Below are 23,735 nucleotides of genomic sequence, written 5' to 3'. Positions count from 1 at the left end.
AAGTTTTCTTTGTCTGATTCAGTTTAGCCTTGCTTGTCTCAAGGAGGAGAAAAGAGTACTGCACCAGAAGAATCAAGTGGATCTCTCGCCTCACTCTCCTATTATCAGATGCTCCTCTTAGGCAGACATTTACTCCAGCAATGCTAAGTCCACATGTTATGCTACATACCCTACCACATCAGAACTTTAAAAGTTCTTAGAAAGTCTGGCAGTACTCTACAACAAACAATTCCTACAGAAAACAAGAGCTCCTTGAGGCCTTCTAAAAAGTTTGCTTGTAAAACCAGTGTCCCCTAAACTCAGAGGATTAAACCACCACTAAAAGGTAGGTCAGGACTTTGTGCGTGGCTGGCCAGGGCTGAGGCTAACTGGCAGGGAGGAGCTCAGGCTAACAGAGTTATCAGACAAACCTGAAATGGAAAGAGAGGAGCACTTTTCTTCACAGCAGAAAGCTCTCAGGAGGCTACCATGAATCAGATCTCTCTCAGATGCCTGTCCTTCGCTTTTATGTTTTGGTTTTTTTGTTGCTTTTTTTTTTTTTCAAATCTTTAATCTTCTATATGTTAAGATTAATGAAAGAATGCTTTTTTTAAAAAGCTTTCAATTTAGAGTTCGTAGACTGCTCCTCCAGAGCACTGTGTGGTAAGAGTAGGCACTACCCAAACCTGCTCGCACAGTCCACCCAGTCCTGACCTGCAGTGAACTCTCTGTCCTGATCCTCCTCCCTGCAGAGCTGGGGCCTGACAACTGCCAAGTCAATAAACACAACCTAGTTAGAAATCAAACTCATTTTCACCTCAGTCAAAACAGAGCATTTGAAAGCTAGTTTAAGAAGGTGAAGTGCTAGACCATCTATCTGCTAGGAAACCCAAGCACTGAGTGAAGACCTCCTTGCACCCAGACTTCACCATTCCGCACTTGGGAGTTTGGACTGACAGGAAGCTGAACATGAGACAGCAGTGTACCCAGGTAGCCAAGAAGGCCAATGGCATCCTGGCCTGCATCAGGAACAGTGTGGCCAGCAGGTCCAAGGAAGTGATTCTGCCCCTGTACTCAGCGCTGGTCAGGCCACACCTTGAGTACTGTGTCCAGTTCTGGGCCCCTCAGTTTAGGAAGGATATCGAGGGCCTGGAGCAGGTCCAAAGGAGGGCAACAGGCTGGTGAAAGGACTTGAGCAAATATCCTATGAGGAGAGGTTGAGGGAGCTGGGGCTGTTCAGCCTGGAGAAGAGGAGGCTCAGAGGAGACCTCATCGCTCTCTACAACTCCCTGAAAGGAGGGTGTAGCCAGGGGGGGGTTGGTCTCTTTTCCCAGGCAACTCTCAGCAAGACAAGAGGGCATGGTCTTAAGTTGTGCCGGGGGAGGTTTAGGTTGGACATTAAAAAGAATTTCTTTACCGAGAGGGTGATCAGGCATTGGAATGGGCTGCCCAGGGAAGTAGTGGATTCTCCATCCCTGGAGATATTTAAAAAGAGACTGGATGTGGCACTCAGTGCCATGGTCTGGTAACTGCAACGGTAGTGGATCAAGGGTTGGACTTGATGATCTCTGAGGTCCCTTCCAACCCAGTCGATTCTATGATTCTATGACTTCCTCAAGAGAACACAAGCAATTAGAGTTATTTCATGCATGACTATGTTCACCATGATATAAGCCAATAAGAGATTAGGAAAACGAATGAGAGAAACATAGTTTTAGCAAACCTGAGCAAGGAAATCAGGAATTTTGAATTTAAATTCCACTCCTGTCATCACTGACTACAAAGCCTTCAGAAAATTTTATGACAATCACTGAGTAGGATCAACCTTCCTTTTGATTTTGTCATGCTCCATGACCCACCTACACCTCTACCTACAGATGAAAAGTATGTCTGCATAACAATATACGTGTATTACTGAGGATACCTTAAACTATTGCGTGTTATCCCTTCTTATTTTGAAGCACTACAAGTGTAGAAACTAGATATATTCTCACAATTAAAAGGGCAAAAAGCATAACTAAAATAAAACTCTTCCACAATGATGCCTGAAACGTACCTTCAACCCATCAAAAACAAATGCCCGCATTAAACACTGCATTTCTGTACTAAAAATATGCAAGAGGCTTCTCGGCACTCAGTTGTCAATTTTAATCAGACTGCATTACAAAACAGATCCTATTCTAATTTGTGTAGTTGTTTTTGGTTTTTCTTTTTCCAAATACCCCTTAAACAGAAGGCCCCGTTATTTTTCAATCTGGAAACAGCAGAGAAAAAAAAAATAAAATTTCTGCAGAACAGAGGAAAAGTGCGTATCTTTCACCAAAACCATGTTACAAGAAACCTGTGCTATTCCAAATATAATCTTCTCCCTTTCATTTGCCTAAAACATATTTAAGATAGATTCTACATCGCAGTTAGAGAAAAGAATAATCTTCATTGTTCTTACTGCCTGGGCAAGCTTCATATTCAAACACTGACACAAAAATGAAAGTTTAGATTCATGAGCCACATGCTGCAACACACTGTTCAACTGAGATTCCAGTGTCCAGGCTAGAACTTGGACAAAGCAAGCCTCAGAAGTGACAGTGCACTAAAGTAACCACATTTCAGTATATGCAGGAGTAAGATAGTCATAGAATCACAGAATGGTTTGGGTTGGAAGGGACCTTCAAGATGATCGAATTCAAACCCCCTGCCCTGGGCAGGAACATCTCCCACTAGGAGTACTTGGCAAACTTGCTGAGAGTACATTCAACCCGTCATCCATGTCAAAGATGTTAAACAGCACCAGTCCCAATACCAGCCCCTGAAGAATGAGCTCCACCTGGACATCGAGCCATTGGCAAAACTGTGAGTGCAACCATCCAGCCAACTCCTTATCCACTGAGTGGGCAGCAAGTGCAGAATGGTAGCAGCTTGTAGGGTCTGTCTAAAGAGACAGTTCGTATGACATACCTCAGATGCCCAGGCTGTGGCACTGAGGTGCTAATACACCATCTAAGACCAATATCTACAAAGAGCAAATGAGTTCCAAGACACACAGGAGTCCACCTCTTCAATAGCTGTACATTTGAACAACTTGAATCTCTAAAGGCAGTGCAAACTCTTGATTTACACTCCAAAGAAAATTCTAGCTTAACACTGGATAGTGCAACACAAGTATGTAGTAAGCTAAGGGTTGGATCTATGGTATCTTGTGTCCATACAAGGAGCAGCGTGGAGGGCTAGTATGACACAAACTCATTCTTAGTTTCCTAAACAATGACTTCTCTGAGCCCTAAATTAATCTGTGTTTATTTTGAGACATGGACACTCCTGCTCCATGCACTGTGAGCTCCCCAATTAAAGGTCCTGTATCTGTCAGCAGCCTCCTTTCACTTCTGCAAATTAGTATCATAAAGAGGAAAGAAAGAAAGGAAAAAACCAGGGGGGAGGGGGATGTCGTGGAAGGGGAATAGGAAGTGAAAACACAATGTGCTGTGCTAGTTTCTTTCTGCCCAGGAGAACAGACTTCACAAATACTGTCAGGTGCTCTCCAATCACAGCTATAACAGATATGGTATCGAGACGTAGTAACTCACTTTCAGGGAAGGAGGGCATCAAAAGATGAGATCTTGAACTGCATTCTCAGCTCTGATTCTGGCATCACCCTAGCTGCATGAACAACTGCAGGATTCTGAATCATCTGCTTTCAGCAAAACACCCGGCTACCAAAAGGAACATACCTTCTCTTCTCAATAGCTGGGGCACAGGTGGAGGTAACACACCTTCCCGCTGCCCTTCAGAGGCACAAAACTTGAAGATGTTACCACTGGAGCAAGACACCAGCTACCGGATACCTCAAAATCAGCTGCAGTTTCAAAACATGAGAGAAATGTGGGAACCTTACATTTAAACATGTGTCCCAAAGTCACACACCTGCAAAACAAAAGCCCAAAGCCTCTACTGATCTCATCCTCTCCAAGCTCAGTGGAACCTTCAAAATGTAGAAAATGAGAATATGCCAACATTATAATCTTGCAGCAGTAAGCTATACATGCATAGTTTTCAGAATTAAAGCTAAGATTTTCTTATATGTTGAGAATTAAAACATTAATTACCAGAGTTACAGAATTTTTACATATGGTTTCAAAGGAACTGGTGCTGGCCATTAGAAACTGAGGCTTTCCCATGAGACACTCAACCTCATGTTGGTAGCCTTTTGAGAACTGCTTTAAAACAGAGGTATGGTCATAAAATTTGACAAGTATTTACACTAAATAATTGTTCCAAAGACTGCAAAATTAGACAACTCCCTCTTTATGCCCAATCTGTTTAACTGTTACATGTTTTCCAAGCCACCTCCTGAAACAGAAGTTAACACTTTTGATTACAGAGGTCAAGCTCAAAAGCAACACTGTTTATTTCTAGTTATATTCTTCCTCTAGAATCATACATCCAAAGTCTAAAAACCTATATCAGTTTTAGGAAGTTAAATGCACAGAGCCTTTTAATTATTGCTCTCAAAGTCACAGCCCTGGCTCATACCCATCAGCAAGTATTGGCAAAGAACAAACACATGGGAACTCACAGAGACTCAAAAGACAAAGCAAAACCAATGCTATGGGATGGATATGGTAAATGAAACAAAAAGCAAAAAAAGAATTTCCTAATTGAAGGATCTCTGTTCCTATTTTGAGATGTAAATGTAAATGTAAAATGTAATCTTACAGCTTTTAAGAATTCAAAAGCATTTTGAAAATACCAAACTTCCTAATTTGCAGATAGAGTTGATGGAATAGTTCAAGATTAAAAAAAAGCCCTAAAACTACCAACACCTAAGAACCTAAACAGATTTTGTCAGTAACTGCTGTTTGCAAGATGCCCAACAGCAATTTGAACTAGATTGTAATTAATTCTTCCAAGATCAGCTGAGCTGGAAATGAACAATATTTTTAACATTACTGTCTTAAAGAACAGGTTTCTACTTAAAAAGTGAACAAACAGAACCTACAGTATAGCTGAATTCATGCTGATGTTGAAAAATCACCAAAAGAATTAAATCTTCCAGCCGGGTTTTTTTTTAGTTTGCAGTTTTTATTTTTTAAAATAATCTTCTTATAATAATTTTGCTGTTACAGTGCAACCTAGCTATCACTCAAATCACACTCCTACACACTCCTACCTGAGAGCTAGGTCAGCCTTTTTGTTCAGTGTCCCTACAGAAGAAGAGTAGTGGTCCTTCACATTTTTTTTTTCAGAACACCAAGCTGTGTCTGACCTGTGCCTGCTCTCCTTTGAAAAGCTTATGGCTCTATACTAACAGTCAAAAGGAGGACACTGCTCAAGGTACAACAGGTCCTCCAAAATGTTTTGATATAAACTGTTAAATATTAACACTGCCCTTTCCTTGCTTAGGTGCCTGATGCAAAGACATACAGATACTTCCATTACCAACTGCTTCAGAGTCTTAGGTGGAAGGCTATTGTCACACCTCTACACACGAAGTTTGTAACTGGAGACCAAACCTGGTCACTACGTTGGTTATTGTGCTGTCCTCTCCCTTCTTCCTGTGCTGTCACAGTATTTTATATCAATTTAAAACAGACAGAAACCATAGCCTCCCTATTCCTACAGTGAAATGCCTGTATTTTAGCCTGATGGCTATTTAGCCTGATGCTAGCTTACTATGGTAAGCTCACAGTTCTTAGCATGGGCCAGTTGTAAAGTAACATCTGCAGCCACAGAAGAGACTCCTGGATGCTGCCCAGGTTTTTTATTAAGTGGATTTGATGTCTTGCAGGCTGGATTCCAGTCTTCTACCATTAAATGAGGCAAAGGGATAAAGAAACAGAGCCACTCTATCCCGTAGAGCACACAGCTTAAAAGATTAAGTAATTTTGTCTCACCCGAGATTTTAATTTTACTCTAATTTAAATTTTTTTATCTGTAAACACAAACGTGTCTTGTGTAAGGCAGTTCTCCTTGGAAGCAGAAAGGTGAACAAAAAGGAAGTATAGATTGGTTCCTGGAGCAAAATGCCCTCTTAATCTTACAAAGTGCTGAGGGCCATACACTCAAAGTAGAAGACAAAGCCTCTCAAACTTACTGCACACCTGGTTGTGCCAAGTGAAGAGCAGTGAAAGGCAAAAAACTCCTACCAGATTATGTGCTGAAAGATTTGGCACTAACTGGGGATAGACAAAGAAAAATTTTAATTTCAAGCTTTTGGACAGGTATTACAATAACTGAAATGAAAATAATTTAAATAAATAAATTTCAAATCAGAGCTTCAATACATTGGCCTACTTAGGGCAAAAGAAGGCTGATGAATAAAACCCACTCTGTAAACTAACCATCAAGTGGATGGGAATCAATTTTAGCTGCAGAGTTCATAGAGCACTGAGGGGGAAAGCCAGTTATGTGCAGAGTCATCAACATGGACAATAGAGATGCGTGGGCACATAAACTCCTTGGATGCTGCAAAATAAGATTTTTCACATATTTCAGCATATTTGATATAAAATGTACTTTTTCATCTTTAAAACAAACAAGGCTCAAAAGTTAAAGCCTGCAAAATTTTAGCCTATTTACTTATTCAGCTGGAACATCAGCCTTCCCAGGGCTGGCACCACACACCCGTGTGCAAGCCGCCACTCTGGCAGTATGAGCACTTCAAAACAACGGGCAGATCCTCAGAGAAATGCTGAGGAAAATTAAGATCATGGGGCTACTGCAGTCAAGAGAAAATCTGAATGAGTGTATTCATAGGAGAGTTCAGCATGGCTTTATTTATGCACTTCATGCTTTAAGTCAGCTCTCTTACTTTTTCAGTTTCTGAGCATAGACAAGACCTTACACAAAACACTTATCTCAGCTTGATCTGTTAATTTAACCTTGTCTCTTGGGTTTTTACAGATAGATGAGTGTTGGCACATCTAGCTCTTCCAATTTAACATGTTGTTACCACACGGTACTGATGCCGTCTCTGTGGCTTTTCTTCCCCTCCACCATCTGCCAGAGAAAGTGTGACTTCTGTCCTCAGCACTGCAGCTCTCATTTGGACCTGACCTGGACGAAAGCTGGCAGGAAACCAAGCAGACTACAGCCTTTAACCCCTCCCATGGCAGGCAAGACACAGCTCTTATTTCTCACTGCAGTGGCTGAAAAGCTAGCACTCAGTTTTAAAATATACAGGGTCTGGTTTTGTTTGTTCTGCAGCCAGACAAGCAATATAGCACCAAATGAGGTGTGAATCTAATAATTCATTTCAATGCAACTAATGTTCAAAGATGCTTTGGGTCATCGAAAGCCCAAAATTTCAAAGCCAATGAAAATAAGTACTTTGGAAAAAATTATGAAGCCAAAGTATAAAAACAGACCTTTAGTTTCTGTAATGTCACCTCATGTCACTGGAACAATGCAAAGAAACCCTTAAATTTGCCAAAAGAGGCAGAGTGGGATCCCCTACGACAGATGCCAAAACCTGATGTGCTTCCACCCATGCACAGGTAGTATTGCAGCTCCTACAAGTGCTCTGCCTCCACAGCATCCAGCCTCTGAGCTGTGACACCCTGACAAAATGCAGTAAATCCAGAGTGTCCAAGCCACATTTGATACACATGGCCTGCCTCCAGCAGTACCTGCAGGTTCACACCACCAGCTTTCCTGGGGCAAACCAAAATAAGCAGACCAATGTGTGCAGCCCTTAATTCCAAGGGTCTGACAGCCCCCCACCATCCCACAAATGAAGAATGTCTCTTGGCAGAGGGTGGCAGAGCAGGAATTATGGCCAGAGGAGGAGCAAAGAGTAGACAGGCTCTCCCTTTGGATATTTCCAGCTTTACCAATATAAACAGACCCCTCCACAGGCAAATGTCCCCAGGATCTGGAGACAGATGCAGGCTCCCTCTTCTCCTCAGCTATCCTCTCCCTTCCTTGTCTTGCCTCTCTTGAGACATGGATAAGGATCATGTGCATGCAAAGGACCTTACAACTGGAACACCCAAAGGGAGAGAACTTAGTTCAAACAATCAAAGTCAAAATATCTATAAGGTAAAGATGACACACGGCCAACTTGATCATATAAATAACAGCATCAGAGACAGAACAGGTACCTATGTTTTCTGGCTTTGAAGCATTTGATTTCTGTACAATCCTGGTCTTCAAGAATCAGCCACAAACCAGACTGGCACTTCTGAAATAAGTGATACTCTCTTTTCTTTAGAGAGTAAGAACCTTGAGTCTGTCTGACCAAACTCAAAGAAGTTATTGCAGTTCAGGCTCATAAATATTTCAAATGGCTCATGTGCTACCCTATCTCTTCTTACACTGGTAAGTCACAGGACAGATATGCTGGAGCAACAGACAAGTAAAATAATAGCAACAAACATCCTGAACAGAATTCTTGGCATTTTTTAAGGGTAGGAAATAAAATGTTACTTTCCCTCCCCCAATATTCACATTCTCTCTTTCACAAGCATTAGATTTTGGGAATGATTTTGTGGATGTGACAGGAAATAAAAAGCTATCACCTCAAGTCCATGCAGAAAATACAACACAGAATAAATTCTGCAGCAATATAGAGGAGAAAAAACAACTCTAGTCCAGCCAGAGTATGTATATATTGAAGTCAACAAGATTAAGCAGAATATTCCAGCAACACTGATATTACTGCAGTCATGATAAGCCCATATTCTGCTGTGCAGCCACGGCTTTGTTGGGAGCTGTAACTGAGCTCCATCCTACCAGCTTTATTCCTCAGAGTCCTCATAGAGCTTAACAAGTTCTATCCCTTCATTTAGTGCTATAGTTTTTATAGGAACACCTCTTCTAAAGCACTTTGGTTTGAACTCTCAGGCACTATCAGAACCATTTGCAAGTGAATCTGACTCAAACAGCGTAGGTCCCCCGGAGTAACCAACACGTAGCCTTTCAAGTGCAATTAAATGCTTAAGCTGTCCATCACCTCTACTGAAGAGAAGCTTGGTCCTTATGGTTATTTTCTAATATTGCCACTATCAGATAAAATATTTTAGAAGAGTCAATCCAGAAAGGATGTACTTGGAGCCTAGTACAAATTATTCCCTTCCCCTCAATCTGACACTTAACCAGTACACACACTCTTACACATCACTCAAAGGGAAATAAACAGAAAACAAACACAAACTCCTCCCCCCAACAAAAATCTTGCTTAAGCTCCTGCATCAGCAACTGAAGATCAGTGATCATGCATATTCTTATCGTCCACATATACCCTTTCCCATTTTCCACAGGCACTCTGCTTCTCTGCTTCTGGTCCTATTCTACCTCAATACCATGTTCTCCAACAGTTTTCACTCCAACCACACACAACCAAACCAAATCTCATTATTAATATGACATATTTAGAAAAATACTTCCTCTCTCTTCCCCACCCAGTTTGTAGGGCATAACAGTTGCAGTTTCCTCCTCACCTACAAAGAGTCTTGCTATCATAAATCTGCATTCATACAATTCCTATCAGTGCAGAGAGGATTTCCCTGCAATTTCGTTGTATTTCAGTTTCAGAAATATAAAATGGTGATAATTTTTCACCATCACACAGCAGTTTTTTTAAGACTGCATTAATAATGGGGCTGTGGGGTTGCAGAAATTTTTGTGCAGAGAAATTGTCAGCATTTGGTATTTATTTCTATTTAGTTGTTTTACACTAGTACCGCAATGACAAAGCTGGTTCAGGCCTTCTGGCCCGTAACAGGAGAAATAAATTCTACTTATAAGCAATTGTGGATGAAAAAATGTAAGAAAGTTGATAAAAGATGATTTGTGCACACAAATTATGGAGTGATAGAAAAGATAACTTGCCTATACAGTCACAAGGGAAGCTGAAAGGAAACCTGAGGTGGAATCAGGATTTTCTGACTTCTGTTGTTTCTACCACTAGACCACATTCTCTAATAGAATGAGAAGCATAGAGGAACTTATTTCTACCCCCAAATCAGAAACATCTACATAGAAAAAACTGAAGAGAATTTATTGAGTCTGTTCTGAACAAACGAAGGTGCCAAATTGACTGACAGAATTATTTGTGTAAGAAACAAAAATAAATTTCACTACTACTTTTAGTAAGGTACATAGCCTCACAAACTCTTCTACTTTCAGTAGAAGCTAAAAAAACTACTCTGAAGCTTCTGGCTACACTTGGGTAGCAAGAGACAAAACACGGTGATTTCTTTGCTGTGATTGGAAACTTGCCTCAGGATAGAAAAAAATTAAACTCTCACAGCCACATGTGTACAGAACCAGCTTCACAGGTTCACATAATGAGAGAAATCATGCTTTGACACAATAATAAGCTAAAAAAGCTCAAACTGTAAATAAGCTCCTATTGCCCTGTAACCATGCATAAGTGCACCAAACAGTAAGAGCATTAAAGTACTCCTTTTGTGCCTGCTGCATTATCTCTACACTTTTCACATCAGCCACCCAGGAACTGGCACGTGCCACAATATGGATAACCACTTATACAGATCCAGAAGAAAATAAAACATGATGACAACATAAAGACACATCAGAGCTTGAAGGGATCATGACATCAATTTGTACTCAGTAAAATTACACTAAGAAAGGCCAGACACATACTGCATTTTTATTTAGAAAGCTATACACATTCCTTTGGATACAAAATATTATAAAGGAACCACTTTGAAATGCACTCAGAATTATCTTTGACATCATATGATATTAACAGCCAGACTTTTTCTACCAGTGTCGAAATATTTACACAAATATTTAAATAATGCAGTTTTCCTTCTGCACCAAAAAATTAAAAAAAATCCCTGAAACACTTTAAATTTAGATTTCTTAATCAACAGTGTGACTGTTACTATCACAGTTACTCAAGAGAGTGGCACACCAATATTCTCAGTCATCAAGGCTTGCCCGGGACAGTTTTTGTGACAACAAAACTACTTCAATTAGAGAAACAAATCCAAACTGGAATAGTTGTTCTGGTACAACCAGAAATATTAATGCACTTTATTTTGTTACAGAAGTGCTTAAACTGGCTCTGCAGCTACTCCATTAAAACATCTCTCAGTAATGTACTTCAGTACTGCTGTCTCCTCTCTCTCAGGAAAGAATAGGTGCTGCATGACAAGGATTGCAAAGGCACAGTGAAACAGTGGAGCTGCTGCATACAGATGAGGTCCAAGTGCACATATGTGCATACTGCTTGTTCAGCAGAAGCAAGTCTGAATGCTCAATGTGACAGAGTAAGTTCCCCTTTTTAAAGTGGGCACATTTTGTCATACGAATTTTACAAGGCCTAGGTCAGCAAACATCTGTTTAAATAAAACACAAAAATCTCATTATATCCAATAGGATTTGTATTCTATGAAATAAAGGCCCGGGGTTTACTACAATGTTAAACATTTCAGAAACATGAAATAACTTTATTTCATGTTTACCAGTGAGATGGCTTGAGGTTGTAAGGAAAATGAGACCTCTGGTCCTGCTCAGCTTGTGTGCCCCACAGCACACCTGGGAGCCTCCCAGAGTAACCAAGGGTAGACAAAATTTGTCCCTTACTAGTGGCAGTCACCTCTTCTGCCATTTGCCATCAAGATCCAGGCATTGCCTCTGCTTAAGATGCAGCAACACAGATTGATTTAATGTACACATTCACTTCACATTTATGTTCATATATACACACTGCAACTTAAATTATGTGTTTGTACACACTATGCATAGGTGACAAATTTCTCTGTCACACATTACCAGCTTCCAGAAATGTCTCCCTGCCACTTTTAACATCTCTTTTGCTGAAGGGATGTTCAGTAGAAGAAGTTAAGACCCCCAACAATAAAGCACGTGCTAACCAAAGAGATGATGTCAGCAGAAATACAGGAATGCTTCAAGGCTGTTCCCTGAAATAATTATTTTTGCTTCGCACATGACTTGCTCATATCTAGGTCATCATTTTTGTATCTCCAAGCCTAGCAGGATCTGCCTTGGACTGGCAGACCAGAAGACATCCAGAGAGAAAAGCCTCATATTCTGCTCCTCAGTTCTCCTGCTTCCCTGTCATCCCAGCTCACCTCCCCTCACAGCTGGTCCACTGAATGCAACAGGCAAATAATCCATATAAGAAACTGCAAGATAAACCATTTTTAGAGGCTTCCTTGAGCATCAGGGAAGAAACAAAAACTCTCTAAAAGACCTGAGGCAACCCAAACCAAGTCTCATGACCTATAACACACCTAGACACAGCACAGAAGGGAGAGCAGAAAACTCACTGAGTCTGAAGAGGCAGCAGGCTTCTGCTTCTCTGGTCTTTAGTGGGGTTTTGTCAACCATAAGAGACACTGACATTTCACAGTGAGCTGGACATTAACAAAATGGGGAAAATAGGAGGCTTCCTGTAGTGAAGAGTAACTCAAGATTTTTTTTTTCTTAAATTAGTTTGTTGACTTTATCATTAATTGCAAATCAATGAAGCACCCTCCATTTAACAATGGTTGCTAAAAGAAGTAGTAGTATTTTCCCCCTTTACAGCAAATGCTCTGCTTCCCTAAAATCTATTTCAGATAAATTCATTCTGTTACCAAAGTCAGCATTTTTTTCTCCAGGGGGAACCAGACTTTGTGCACTGTATGTATAGTCCACAGACAAAAAACTGAATCTATAGGCAAAATTTTTCATGTTTCTGTTTCTTGGTAGAGCAGTAAGAAGTGAGAGAAGGGTCTGCACTGTTACCTGCAGTGCTATTACAGCAACATTAGTGAAACTATCAACAGGACTGAACTTATTGATGATGGGCAAGAAAACACCAAGCACCAGAACCGGGTAACCCATAAACTGAAGAAGAGGGAACTGCCATCTTGCCCTTCAATCTTGCCTCTCCTGAGGCAGCTACAGTAACAGATGGGGAGCAGAGAAAGGCAGAAATGTATCTTGCAGCTCCCTGCTCCAAAAATACACTCACATAAAGGGCCCTGTGGAAGCACAAAGTGAAACAAACCCATAGTTCCAGGCAGACGGAAAGAGGTCACGCTGCCAGCAGCTTTCGTCCTTGCAGATTCTCCAGTGTCTAATTAAAGGCAAAGTTACTGGCTTTTTACCTGCAGCCACAGGGTCTGACCAAGACTCTTCTCTTTTATCCAGAGGCCGTTTGTAACAAAACCCATGGAAATAATAGCTACAGGTTTCCATGCCCATAACCTTTGGTTGAAATTGTCCACTGAAATTTGCCAACACTGTGCTGAATTTGCTGGCCAGACAGAAAATTCAGACACATTTTAACATCACACCAGAGCTTTTTCCCTATGAAGCAAAGCGAAAAATAAGGGAGAAGCCCGAGGCTCAAGAACTACACCACAGCAAGCTAACTTGTCATAATCACTGACAGCACAGCCCTACCATCCACAGCAGTGCTGTGTGTCCAGAGAAATGGGCTGTCCCCACTCTCCAGAGAAGGGACAGCAGTGATGTGGAGGTATGACAGGCTTTGGAGAAGCAGTGTGGCAGAGTTGTCTTCCACAGTTAGCTGATGACATGTCAGGAACAGTCCCTTTGGCACCATCCTTTACCAGGCTGTCTGTATTACCATACTCTTGGTGCTCCCCTGTTGTGCAGCTGCTAGCTTTCAGCTGGTGTAGCATTTACCCCAGAAATGAGGGAAAAGAAGCATGGGGCACAGGAAAAAAGAGTTATCTTTTTGTTCCCTCCTCTCCTAGACAGTCTTACCCCCATGGATTAAAGGAGGCATCATGTCTCAAGCACTATACATTTACAGTTGTAGCACTATGGGTCACCACACACTTTGTCAATCCTCTTGTCAAAAAATCCCACATCAGCCACTATGAGAATTCAGGGTGTTAAGATCATTCTTGCTAAACTTTCAGTTCAGAATAAAAAAGAAAAAAAAAAAAATTCTATTTACTATATGAATATTTTAGCAAGAAAATGAAAAACTAAAACCAAAGCCTACAAGCCCAAATTCTCTTTTATAATTCCCAATAAAGAAGAGTAAAAACATCATCACCATTGGTATCCTTAAAAATGGATTTTTTAAAAAGTTCTAACAGTAAACAGAAAACATCCCAAATATGCCAAAACCAAGTAACATTAATAGATTATTCTGGTTTTTTGTTGTACGAGACAAAGTGGTCAGGACTTCCCCCATTCTTAAATTTTCTTACATAACAAAGAGAAAGGAATGCAAGGGGGAGTTTTATGAATATTCACTCAACTTGAGACTCTTACTTCAAGTACTCTACACAGTTAAGATCTGCACTTTAAAAGAAAAAGGAGTAAAAAACTCTTGTTCCTGTGAACATCTTCAATAGCTGTATACCGTTACTGCTTGGGTTACCTACAGGAAGAGAAAAAACACTAAATCGGTTTTTCAAGAGACAGTAGGTACAACCAAGAAAAACACAGCCAAGCAGTTAAGAACAGTCAGAGTCACCCACCTGCTAACATGGGCAGAGCTATAATCATGTCAGGTGTTACCAGGAGCTGTCAAGGTTAAGTCCGTTGCTAATAAACCACAAATAAATCAGCAACAGGTTGGTTTGGAAATTTACAGGCTGCTGAGTTAGATCTTTGCTGGAAAAAAGAATTAAGATGTTTTGACAGCTCTTTTCTGTTCTTTTAAATCTCTTCCTACGTACTGCTGTAAACAAGGGGATTCAGAGTTTACTTAATGAGCAGTCACTGAAAGTAAAGGAAGTTCACTGTGCATGCTGAGTGGCAGCATACAATGTGCTGCCAACTGCATTCAGTGGTCCAGATTCTCCAATTACTTCATCTAATATGGCTTTTGATATTAACAGTACCGGCTATGCAAATACTCTTCCCAAGCACAGCTGGGAGGGGAAAGTCAGTTTATGACACTGTGTTACAAGCACAAGCAACAATGCATTTGTTTTATCCCTAAAGGAAGTTCAAGACAGCTATCGTGGTCAGAAACTAGAACACAGGAGATTCAACCATAACATAAGGAAGAACTTTTTAAATGTAAGAGCAACAAAGCACTAGAACAGGCTGCCTGGGGAGGTGGTGGAGTCTCCATCTCTGGAGACATTCAAAACCCACATGGACACCATTCTGTGCAATCTGCTCCAGGTGAAACTGCTCTGGCAGGAGGGTTGGACTAGATAATTTCCAGAGGTCCCTTCCAACCCCTAACATACTGTGATGATTCCATGATCATTCTAGGGAATCAGGCAGCCCACATATCTAATGGAAAGCACAAAGCTTACTTAGGGAATGTCTTTGGTCTGCTTGGTCTACAAGAAAGGGGATAGGGCTGGTCCCAGCAGTTGGAGATTAATAAATGCTACCAGAAAAGCTCTACACCTATCAAAGCATACAGCTGCCACCTCAACAATCACTGCCTGCATCTGACAGCCCCAGACAACTCTGACCTGTCAGACACCAGACTGAAAGCAAATAGTACTTTCTTGGGTAAAAAAGAAGGGTTAACATAGAGGGTGCCTGGTAATTACAGGTGTTTGTGAAGGTGGCACCAAGGAGAAGACTGGTAGTAATGTGGGCCATGGTAATGTGGGAGTCAAAACTGGTATAACAGTGTCTTAAAATGCCCCCTGTTGTTTTCATTCTATTGCTCCTGGAACCAGAAATTGTTTTATCCTTGTGATGTTTAGTCAGAATCGAAGTAATTTTTCAAAACAGATCTATTAGAAAAGACAGACCGAATCTGCTAGTGTGCTGTTAGGGTCTGATACAGCAGCTAATGCCAAAAAAAAAAAAAGCCCACAGAGCAAGTGAAGGAGACTGAGTATGCACATGAAATAAAACCTGAAACTAGTTTGAGCTAAAATAAATACACAGAGCCAGAGATCAGAGTTCAGCAGCTGCAGACAGTTAAGCAGCTGCACAGCCTGGCCATAACTTAGGAGTAATCCTCAAGCAAGTCCCCTTAAAGTAGAAATTAAAAAGAACTCCAAATAACGACTCTCCATTACAAAGAGAACCTCAACAAGCAAATGAGAATTACTTCTGCACTGCTCATCTTTACAAGTTTGCAGGCAGCTGGAAACAACAGTTCAGAAGGGCCTGCACATCTGATTCATCTCAAAGGCTTGTGCACTTGGAAGCCCTACAGTGACAGCACAGGGCACTGACTCAGGATCCGAGTGATTTAGCTGAAGCACTTTGAGATGCTCTTGCCTGCAGCTGTGGCTCATCTCACCCCTCAGGCAGGTTTTCCTCCTACATCAGGGCAGCATAAGGGAGGTGTATATGCTCAACTGCTACAGTTCATGCTCACCCTACAAATCTGAACAGAAGTTGACGGCAGTTAACACCAGCACATCAGGCAGCATTACTGTCATCCCACCTCTGCTTCAGGGTAGAGGAAAGCAGAGAAAGATTACCACTACCAAGGGACAGTGACATCTCAGCCCCAGTCCTGAATCCAGCAAGCCTCATGAGTCAGAGCCTTAAACAACAGCAATGTTAGTTATGTTTCTGCTAATTTTAGCTCATGCTTAACCCACAGTACCCAAGTCTCTGCAACGCCTTTCCAGGTGCCAAAAGCCACAACTACCCTATACCTCAACTGCCAAAACATACAGCTTCCCAGCTGAGCAGCTCTGATGCACTTACATAAGCTGCATGCTGCAGAAAGGTATTTTTCAAATGAAGACAACAAGAGGAAGGAAACACGGACAGCTTTATTTACCCTATTGCTGTGTGGATGTCTTAAAATAAGGAACAAAAGTTCAGCTGCATAGTTCCTGTGTTTCAGAGTCCACTCCAGGACACACAGAGCAGACTTGGTGCGGAGAGCAGCTGGGGAGTGTCCCTCAGCAAGGTAGAAAACAGCCTGCCAGACCCCAAAAAGTAAAAGGAGAGAGAGGGGCAAGAGAAACAAACACACACTTCACACACTTCCTTCAGAGTAAACTAGGAAAGCTTTTAGAAGTAAACAAACAACCCTCCCTCCCTCCTATTCTCAGAAAGCCACCCAAGCAGAATGCATTTATTACGGTAACTGAAGGGTTTGTTTTAGAAGAGTTTCCCTCAGATTAAGTCAGCCTTACCGGCCTCCTCCTCTCCTTACTCACACTAAGCTGTGAAAGGGACTTCAGCTCTCCCCAACCAATTAAAAACTAATTGAAGCAGCAGACTGGCACTATACAGCCTGAGCAGCCTGAGAGGCTGAAGCCTCAGCTCAGATGAGGCCTACACAATGTTGTAATATTTCATTTTATTTCACCTCATAACACAAAGAGATGAAAAGAGCATTCACAGGGATCCAATATTGAAAAAAAAAAAATTATTGCAGCTCAAGTCCACTGGGTTGAAAAGAAGAGTAGACATACTTTACTACATGCGTGCAACACAGTGCATTCAGGAACAGAGCCAGGTTTTATTTATTTGTAAGGCTCTGTGAGGAAAGTTACACATACAGTTTCTCCTCAAAAAATTAATGCTTCTGTTAGAACACAAGTTAGTGCACTTTACTTAAGGAGACATCCTCACCCCTTTAAATGAGTGAACAACAGACCATTAAGATCAATTTGTCTACAACTTGGATACAACCTTAGCTTTTCTGCTTTAAGAAAATTACTCCTTTACTGCTAGAACTGTAAACTATGACAAGAAATTGCTGGCAAGAACTGTCTCTCTCAAAGACAAATAAAATTCAGGACAATTATTTATGACAAACCCAAATCTTTCTACCTTACAGATAACAAATTTCACGCCTGCTTCTACCGATGAGGTCTTTTAAGAACAAGAAACAGAACTTTAAATAATCCAAGAGTTGCTGCAAAAAGCAAATGGGTATAACTCTGAAGCACTGACAATCTGAAAACGTCAGCAGCAACAAAGACTTCACAGATACCTGTACTTTTGCTGAACCCATACCTCTTGATTGCTCAACATGCAACAAACAGTTTTGATAAGAAATCCCTAACTTGTGGTCCACAGAACAGACATACAGCTATAAAAAGGCACCAGGAGGCTAACTTGGTAAGGTAGGGAATGAAAGCAGCTGGTGTTCAGGAGTCAGGATTGGTAGACAACCTCCTGACAGAAGTCAGGCAGAGAGCCCAAAGGGACAGAGCTATAGTTTCTGAAATTAAGGCTTTCTTTTGGATAAAGAGGAAAGGCATGCAAGGTGGCAGAGTAGAACTGCTTTTACACATGGACAGTGAAGTTTTAATGTCTGCACGAAGGGACAAGACTGACCTGTAAGGCAGCTGGTGATGACAATTTGGAAAAATAAGTTTATACACAATCTAAGCCCTCAAAAATTACTCAGCCAAAAGTGGAAATGAATGGAGAATAAAATGCTGAACTGTATTGCAGATGGGGATTATTTGGTGTGAAATAAGAGATCTCAATGGAGAGTGTGAGGCCAGAATATAATCTAACCGAGAAGGAGAAAAGAAAGCTGAAAAACCAGAAGAAACTTCAAGAGGCTTTCCTTGCACAAGCTGGACTTGTTGTGGTATACCTACTTGGTTAATGTGCAAATGCAAATCCAGTGAAAAGCTGAGAAGAGCAAAAAGCTCAGTTCACAGCAAATTTAACTCAGAGATCCTGAATTCACCTGTTGCTTTATCTCTTTTTGTCACATGTTTCAATGCAAGCATCCTTAATAATTAAAAGCACTTAGGTGCTCACAAAATCCCCTTGTAACAGTCATGCAAAGCAAGGAAATTAACTAAGCAATTTGACAGCCTGACCCCATACAGGCAACCCCCAAGGATTTCTACAGCAACCAGTTAACTCCAGCTCTTTCAGTGGCCTTTAGCAGTAAAGAGTTTGCTGGAAAGCAGCAACCAGAAGGGAAGCAACTAGTGTGAGCCCTGGAAACTCAAAAAGCTCACTTCTCTCCCATGCACAGTGTGTGCCAAATCTTAAAATTCCTTCAGCATCCAGTTATAAAACTACAATTAAAGAGAAAAACAGACAGCTAAAGGCTTTTGGAAAAAAATATTAAGTACTACTTCATTGCCAAAAGAGAAATGTGCATATTTGAAAATACAGAACCTATTTCAGACCATACCTAATTGACACAAGAATAGGTGACTTGCCTCATGGAAATGAAGCTTGTCTTCAGCTAAGGCAGCATGCAAGAAAAGTTTGACCATTTTAGAACACCATGAACTGCTCTCTTCTTAAACAGTATTTAAAAGCAAAGCAGTACATATAGGAGATGGCAGGTATTACAAACATCATAAAATAAAAACATCAACAACAACCCACATATTTCTTTATCTCTAATGCAACTGCCCAATGGCAAATCCTATAGAAAAGACTTCTCTCAATGCTTACTTCCAGAATCTTTAAGCAGTAAGGACTCACATTCAGGTGTGCAGCTTTATTGCTCATAAAAGCATCTAATGAACTTCATCTTGGGAACCTCAACTCAGTAGGAGTTAGGCTATTCTCTGTGGAAACCAGTCCATACCTGAAGCTCCTGTTGGCTTCCTAACTTGAGAGACATCACACAAAAGGAAACATAAAAGCCATCCTGGACAGCTCGTATGTTCAGCAGTAGGTGGTCCAAAGGAGTATTTTCCTCCTGTGAGGCTCTTCTGCTGAGCTTGTGCCTCAGCGAAACCTTGACTCAGTTCCCTGAACAAAGGCACCCAGCAGCTGAGAAGCTTCAGGGTACACAAGAGATGCATGCCAGGCTGGCAGGCTTGACATGGGATCAACAGGAGACCTGGGCGTCTTGAAACTGTTAGCTGGGTTGACAGTAAATCCAAAGGCATCTCAAACAGCACTAGACACCAGTGACTGGGTCTCCTGTGGAAGTCACAGCATTACACCTGTCAGCAATAGCAGGCACACTCTGATCCCACAAAGCTACAGTCTGCTCCAACAGCACAGAGCAACAAATAGAACTTCTTTCTGGTAGATATCTAAGCAAAACGCACGAGACTGATTTCTGATGTTACTCAATAGCTCTGCACTGAGGATATTAACTCTCTCCTACCATATATCATCCTCCCAGGCAAGGACTGCAGATGACTGGTGAGGCCGGGTGGAAAATCCTGTGCTGCCCCAGCTGATTCCAAGGGTAAGTGGAGGATGACACACTCCAGCACTGCCAAGCAAGCGCCTTTCAAAAAATCAAGTGCTTACATGATTAATGCAAAGCATGATGCTTTCACAGTAGCAGGACTCACTAATCCATATTAAGGACAAGACTACATATATTTATTTATTTGTAATGAAAGGCTCTAAATGAACAAACTGCTCAATTTTTCAGAGGTACTGAGCAGCCACAATAATTAGGTCTGGGTGAGCAGGAGCTGCCAGAAAGCCACAGATGTGACAGTCCTGTTAATTACCCCAAAAATAAAGTTTTTGTAACGAAAGAGTGACAACACTGCACACTCTTTCACAACCTGCTTCCCCCCTAACTTCATCACCAATGAAAAGGAGTCTTCTGAGAGTGTCTGTTTAGTCAGGAGAAGTTATAGAGCAGAAAAAGCAAGCAAAGCGAGTTCTAGCCCGAGCTGGAGAAATGCTGCTTCACCTAGAGATAATCCTGTTAAAGAGGGAAGTAGGAACACCAGACTGGTATTGACTTCCCACACAGCCAGCCTAATGCCAGAAACAAGGGCATGAGCTATTTTTAACATTAAATATAAAATAATTTTTAAAAATTTAAAAAATTAAAAATCAAATCAATAGAAGTCCAGATGAGACAGAAAGTACTAAAACCAACCAGAGCCACACAAATCACTGCAAAACACACATGATCAGTTACAAAGATATTCTAAAGCACAAGCCAATTTCTGAAGAATTAGACAACTGTCAATCTAACAAGTCAGCAGTTCACAGACAGACATGCAGCCTGTCTTGGTCATACACAGTCCTTGCTCACAGACACATCTCAGTTCAAGTTTGTTTATGGCTGCATTGTCACTTATTTTAAATTATGAGTGAAGCATTCTTTTCCTCCAGAAACCCTGCATTGTTAAAATGCCAGTACATTAAAATAACTTACTGCTTACTCCATTTCAGTCAAAAAAACTACATTCTACAGCACTTAATATATTGAGTGCTTTCAGCAAGAGCAACATATGGAGTTCATTTCTTCTGTTTTGTTCTCCCAAGGGCCAAACTCAAAGACAAGCTTTAGAAACAGAGGAAGCAGCGATTGTGCCAGCATGCATAAAATGATACCTTCTCCAAAGTTAAGACTTAGTTGAAGGTTCTCAAAACATAAAAGTATTTACCCTTTTGTTTCATATAGGAGTTCCACTTATGGCAGAAAGACCATATTTTAGCTTGTATGCTTAAAAGAATATTTTTGCTTATGACCTCCAAACAAGAGGAAGCAGAACAGAAAAACCTACAATCGAATGACTATGTGAGTGATGTTTTTTCACTATTGTTATTTTTCCTAGAATTCATCCACATTACACCACCACACTGTTGTTTCATAACAAACACAAGCACTGATCTTGCGTAGATTTGAATTCCAGAATGTAAACTCAAGGTTCAGAAAGACAACCTATTTATTAAAAACTAGTTGCATATATGAGGTTCTGAAAGGTTGTTCCACTACTTCACACACAGACATTTTGCTAGGTGGGGACTCGAGTTTATGATTAAACAATAAGCTAATTGTTTCTAAAATAACAAGATGGTTCACAAGAGAACTCTTGTATGCGACTTTTTCTTAAATCAAGTGAAAGTTCGAAGTTCGCTGCAGATCCAATCTGAATATTCTCCTGCAGCATTCATACTTCAGTGCTGAAGCATTCTGCAAATTCTCGAGGAAGGAGTGAAGCAAAGTGAAAATGAAAGCCAAAAAAAAGGGCCAGTTTATGCAAACAAAACATAAAAAGCAATAAACACAACTGCTGAAATAAATCTGATAAACCAAAATTACTGTGGAAAACTCTTTGGCCCAAACTAGACAGTAGATCCCACAAGATAACCACGACAGCCTGTTTCAGCTTTTAAAATGCACCTATTTGTTGTTTATTCTGTGAAGGCAAGTTCAACTTGCAAAATTATTCCTTTCCTTAATATTGTTTCAAAATGTTTTAGGCATGAAGATAACTCATTTAAAAAAAAAACAAAAAAAAAACAGGGTTCCCTTCAGACAGAGCAGCGAGCAGCCTTCCAGCATATTTGACAGAGATTTCCAACTCCAAGAGATAGAATTTAAATTTGTAAAGGCAATTACTCATAACCAGTGAAAGCAGCCAATGCAAGTGCCAAACTTGCCAACAAGAATAAAAGCCAAGTATTAGAAAGGAGGCTCCAGTTTATTACAAGGTGATTTGAACAAATCAGTCCATGAGGTCTGGAAAGTACTTTCTCTCTCCCCTGACACTGCAGACTCACACTAATGTGAGGAATTACGTCAGTAATGTCAATATTTCAAACATATAAACCAGCACTTAAGTATCTGTATAATGGAGAATCTTTGTCTGACTTTTTAAAAGCTGCTTCTAGTCTTCCTAGCAGATATATTTAAGCTCATTTTGCACAGGAAGGAAGATGCGCCAAATCCATACCATTAACTGTTAGCTGCTGTCTAGTCAGCTCCAGAGCTACACAACTGACCCACCCCTGCACAAAACTCTTCTCTGTCTAAACAAATGCCTTAAGACAATTCCCAAGGATCTGTTTCTTGCCTCTTCCCATTAACAGATAAAAAGGAAACACAGAAGGAGGAGACACAAGACATCTTCAGGTAAAAAAACATTTAAAACAGATATGGGTATCCACCTGTCCTGGTTAAACCATGACACCACCTCAGATTAAAACACCACTTTTAGGACTTTCTCACATCCCTCAGTCATCTCCCAACAACGTCAGATGGTAACACTCAGCACCAAGAGCTGAGCTGGAAGTTGGAAAAGAAGCTCTTAGGAAACATTTGAAAAAAAGGAAAAAAATCCAACTAAACAAAACTATCAGACAAAACCACACCACTATGTCACAGATGCCGAGCTAATAAAAGCACCCTCCTTCGTGCGATAACAAAAATTACAGCTAATAAAATCAAAGTACAGAACAAACTAAACAGGTCCAAGGTAGGCATGCAGCAAAGCACTCATCAAGACAAGCACCTCCCGCAGCTACTTCTGCAACTGGCAGGCATGAGAAAGTGAGGAGAGACAAGACCAATATACACATGCTAAACAAAACTATCAACATCTTTCCCATTTCAGCACCAGCAACTTATTCCACCATTCACAGCATCCTCATTCACAGCATGAGCCATTTCTTACCATTTTTTGGTGCACTCAACCATCAACTCCTGGTAAGAGGCCACAAACTGGAACTTAGATGCATGTTTTCCAACACGCTGCAGTCTTTTCCAAACTGAAGCCATGATGGTGAGAAATACTGCTCCTCTGGGAATACCAATGTAGGTTTAAGAGTGCGTGTGCTTGATAATAGCAGATTTATATACAGACACAGTAAAAACAGCGAGCAAGAAACTTGGTGGGCTGTCTATAAGTCATATTCTGCCTCTCCCTTCTTCACGGAAAATCCCAGTCTAGCTGAATGGCTCATCACTGGCCAGGAGCAGCATGCAATAGGAGCAGACAGGTAACTGAAAGGAAGTTCTCTCACAGAATCACCATTCCTCACACGGTAGATGATGTGGAGACTGCAGGACTAGAAGAAAAATAAGATGGGAGGGGGTGAAAAAAGCATTAGTTAGCATACTCCACACCACAGTGCTGCAATCACACGTGACCTCGTACCTTTCAAACAACTACAGTAAACCACAAAAACATATACCCTTCCTGTTGTCATCCTTTCCTCTC

At 40.9% G+C, this 23,735-nt stretch overlaps 1 protein-coding gene across 7 annotated transcripts in view; it reads right to left on the bottom strand.

Annotated features, from left to right (window-relative positions):
• EHBP1 (EH domain binding protein 1) overlaps positions 1 to 23,735 on the bottom strand; it is a 221,909-nt gene that overhangs the window by 196,733 nt on the left and 1,441 nt on the right. For all 7 annotated transcript variants that reach the window (XM_030448584.1, XM_030448583.1, XM_030448582.1 and 4 more), the window contains one exon: positions 23,190 to 23,583. In XM_030448584.1, the coding sequence (XP_030304444.1) occupies positions 23,190 to 23,293 (104 nt within the window). In that variant the 5' untranslated portion in view covers positions 23,294 to 23,583. The remainder of the gene's footprint in view (positions 1 to 23,189; positions 23,584 to 23,735) is intronic.

Source organism: Calypte anna, chromosome 3 (assembly GCF_003957555.1).
Source record: "Calypte anna isolate BGI_N300 chromosome 3, bCalAnn1_v1.p, whole genome shotgun sequence".
NCBI lineage: Eukaryota > Metazoa > Chordata > Aves > Apodiformes > Trochilidae > Calypte > Calypte anna.
The sequence above is the reverse complement of the archived record's forward strand: the minus strand, read 5'-3'. Positions and strand labels throughout refer to the sequence as shown.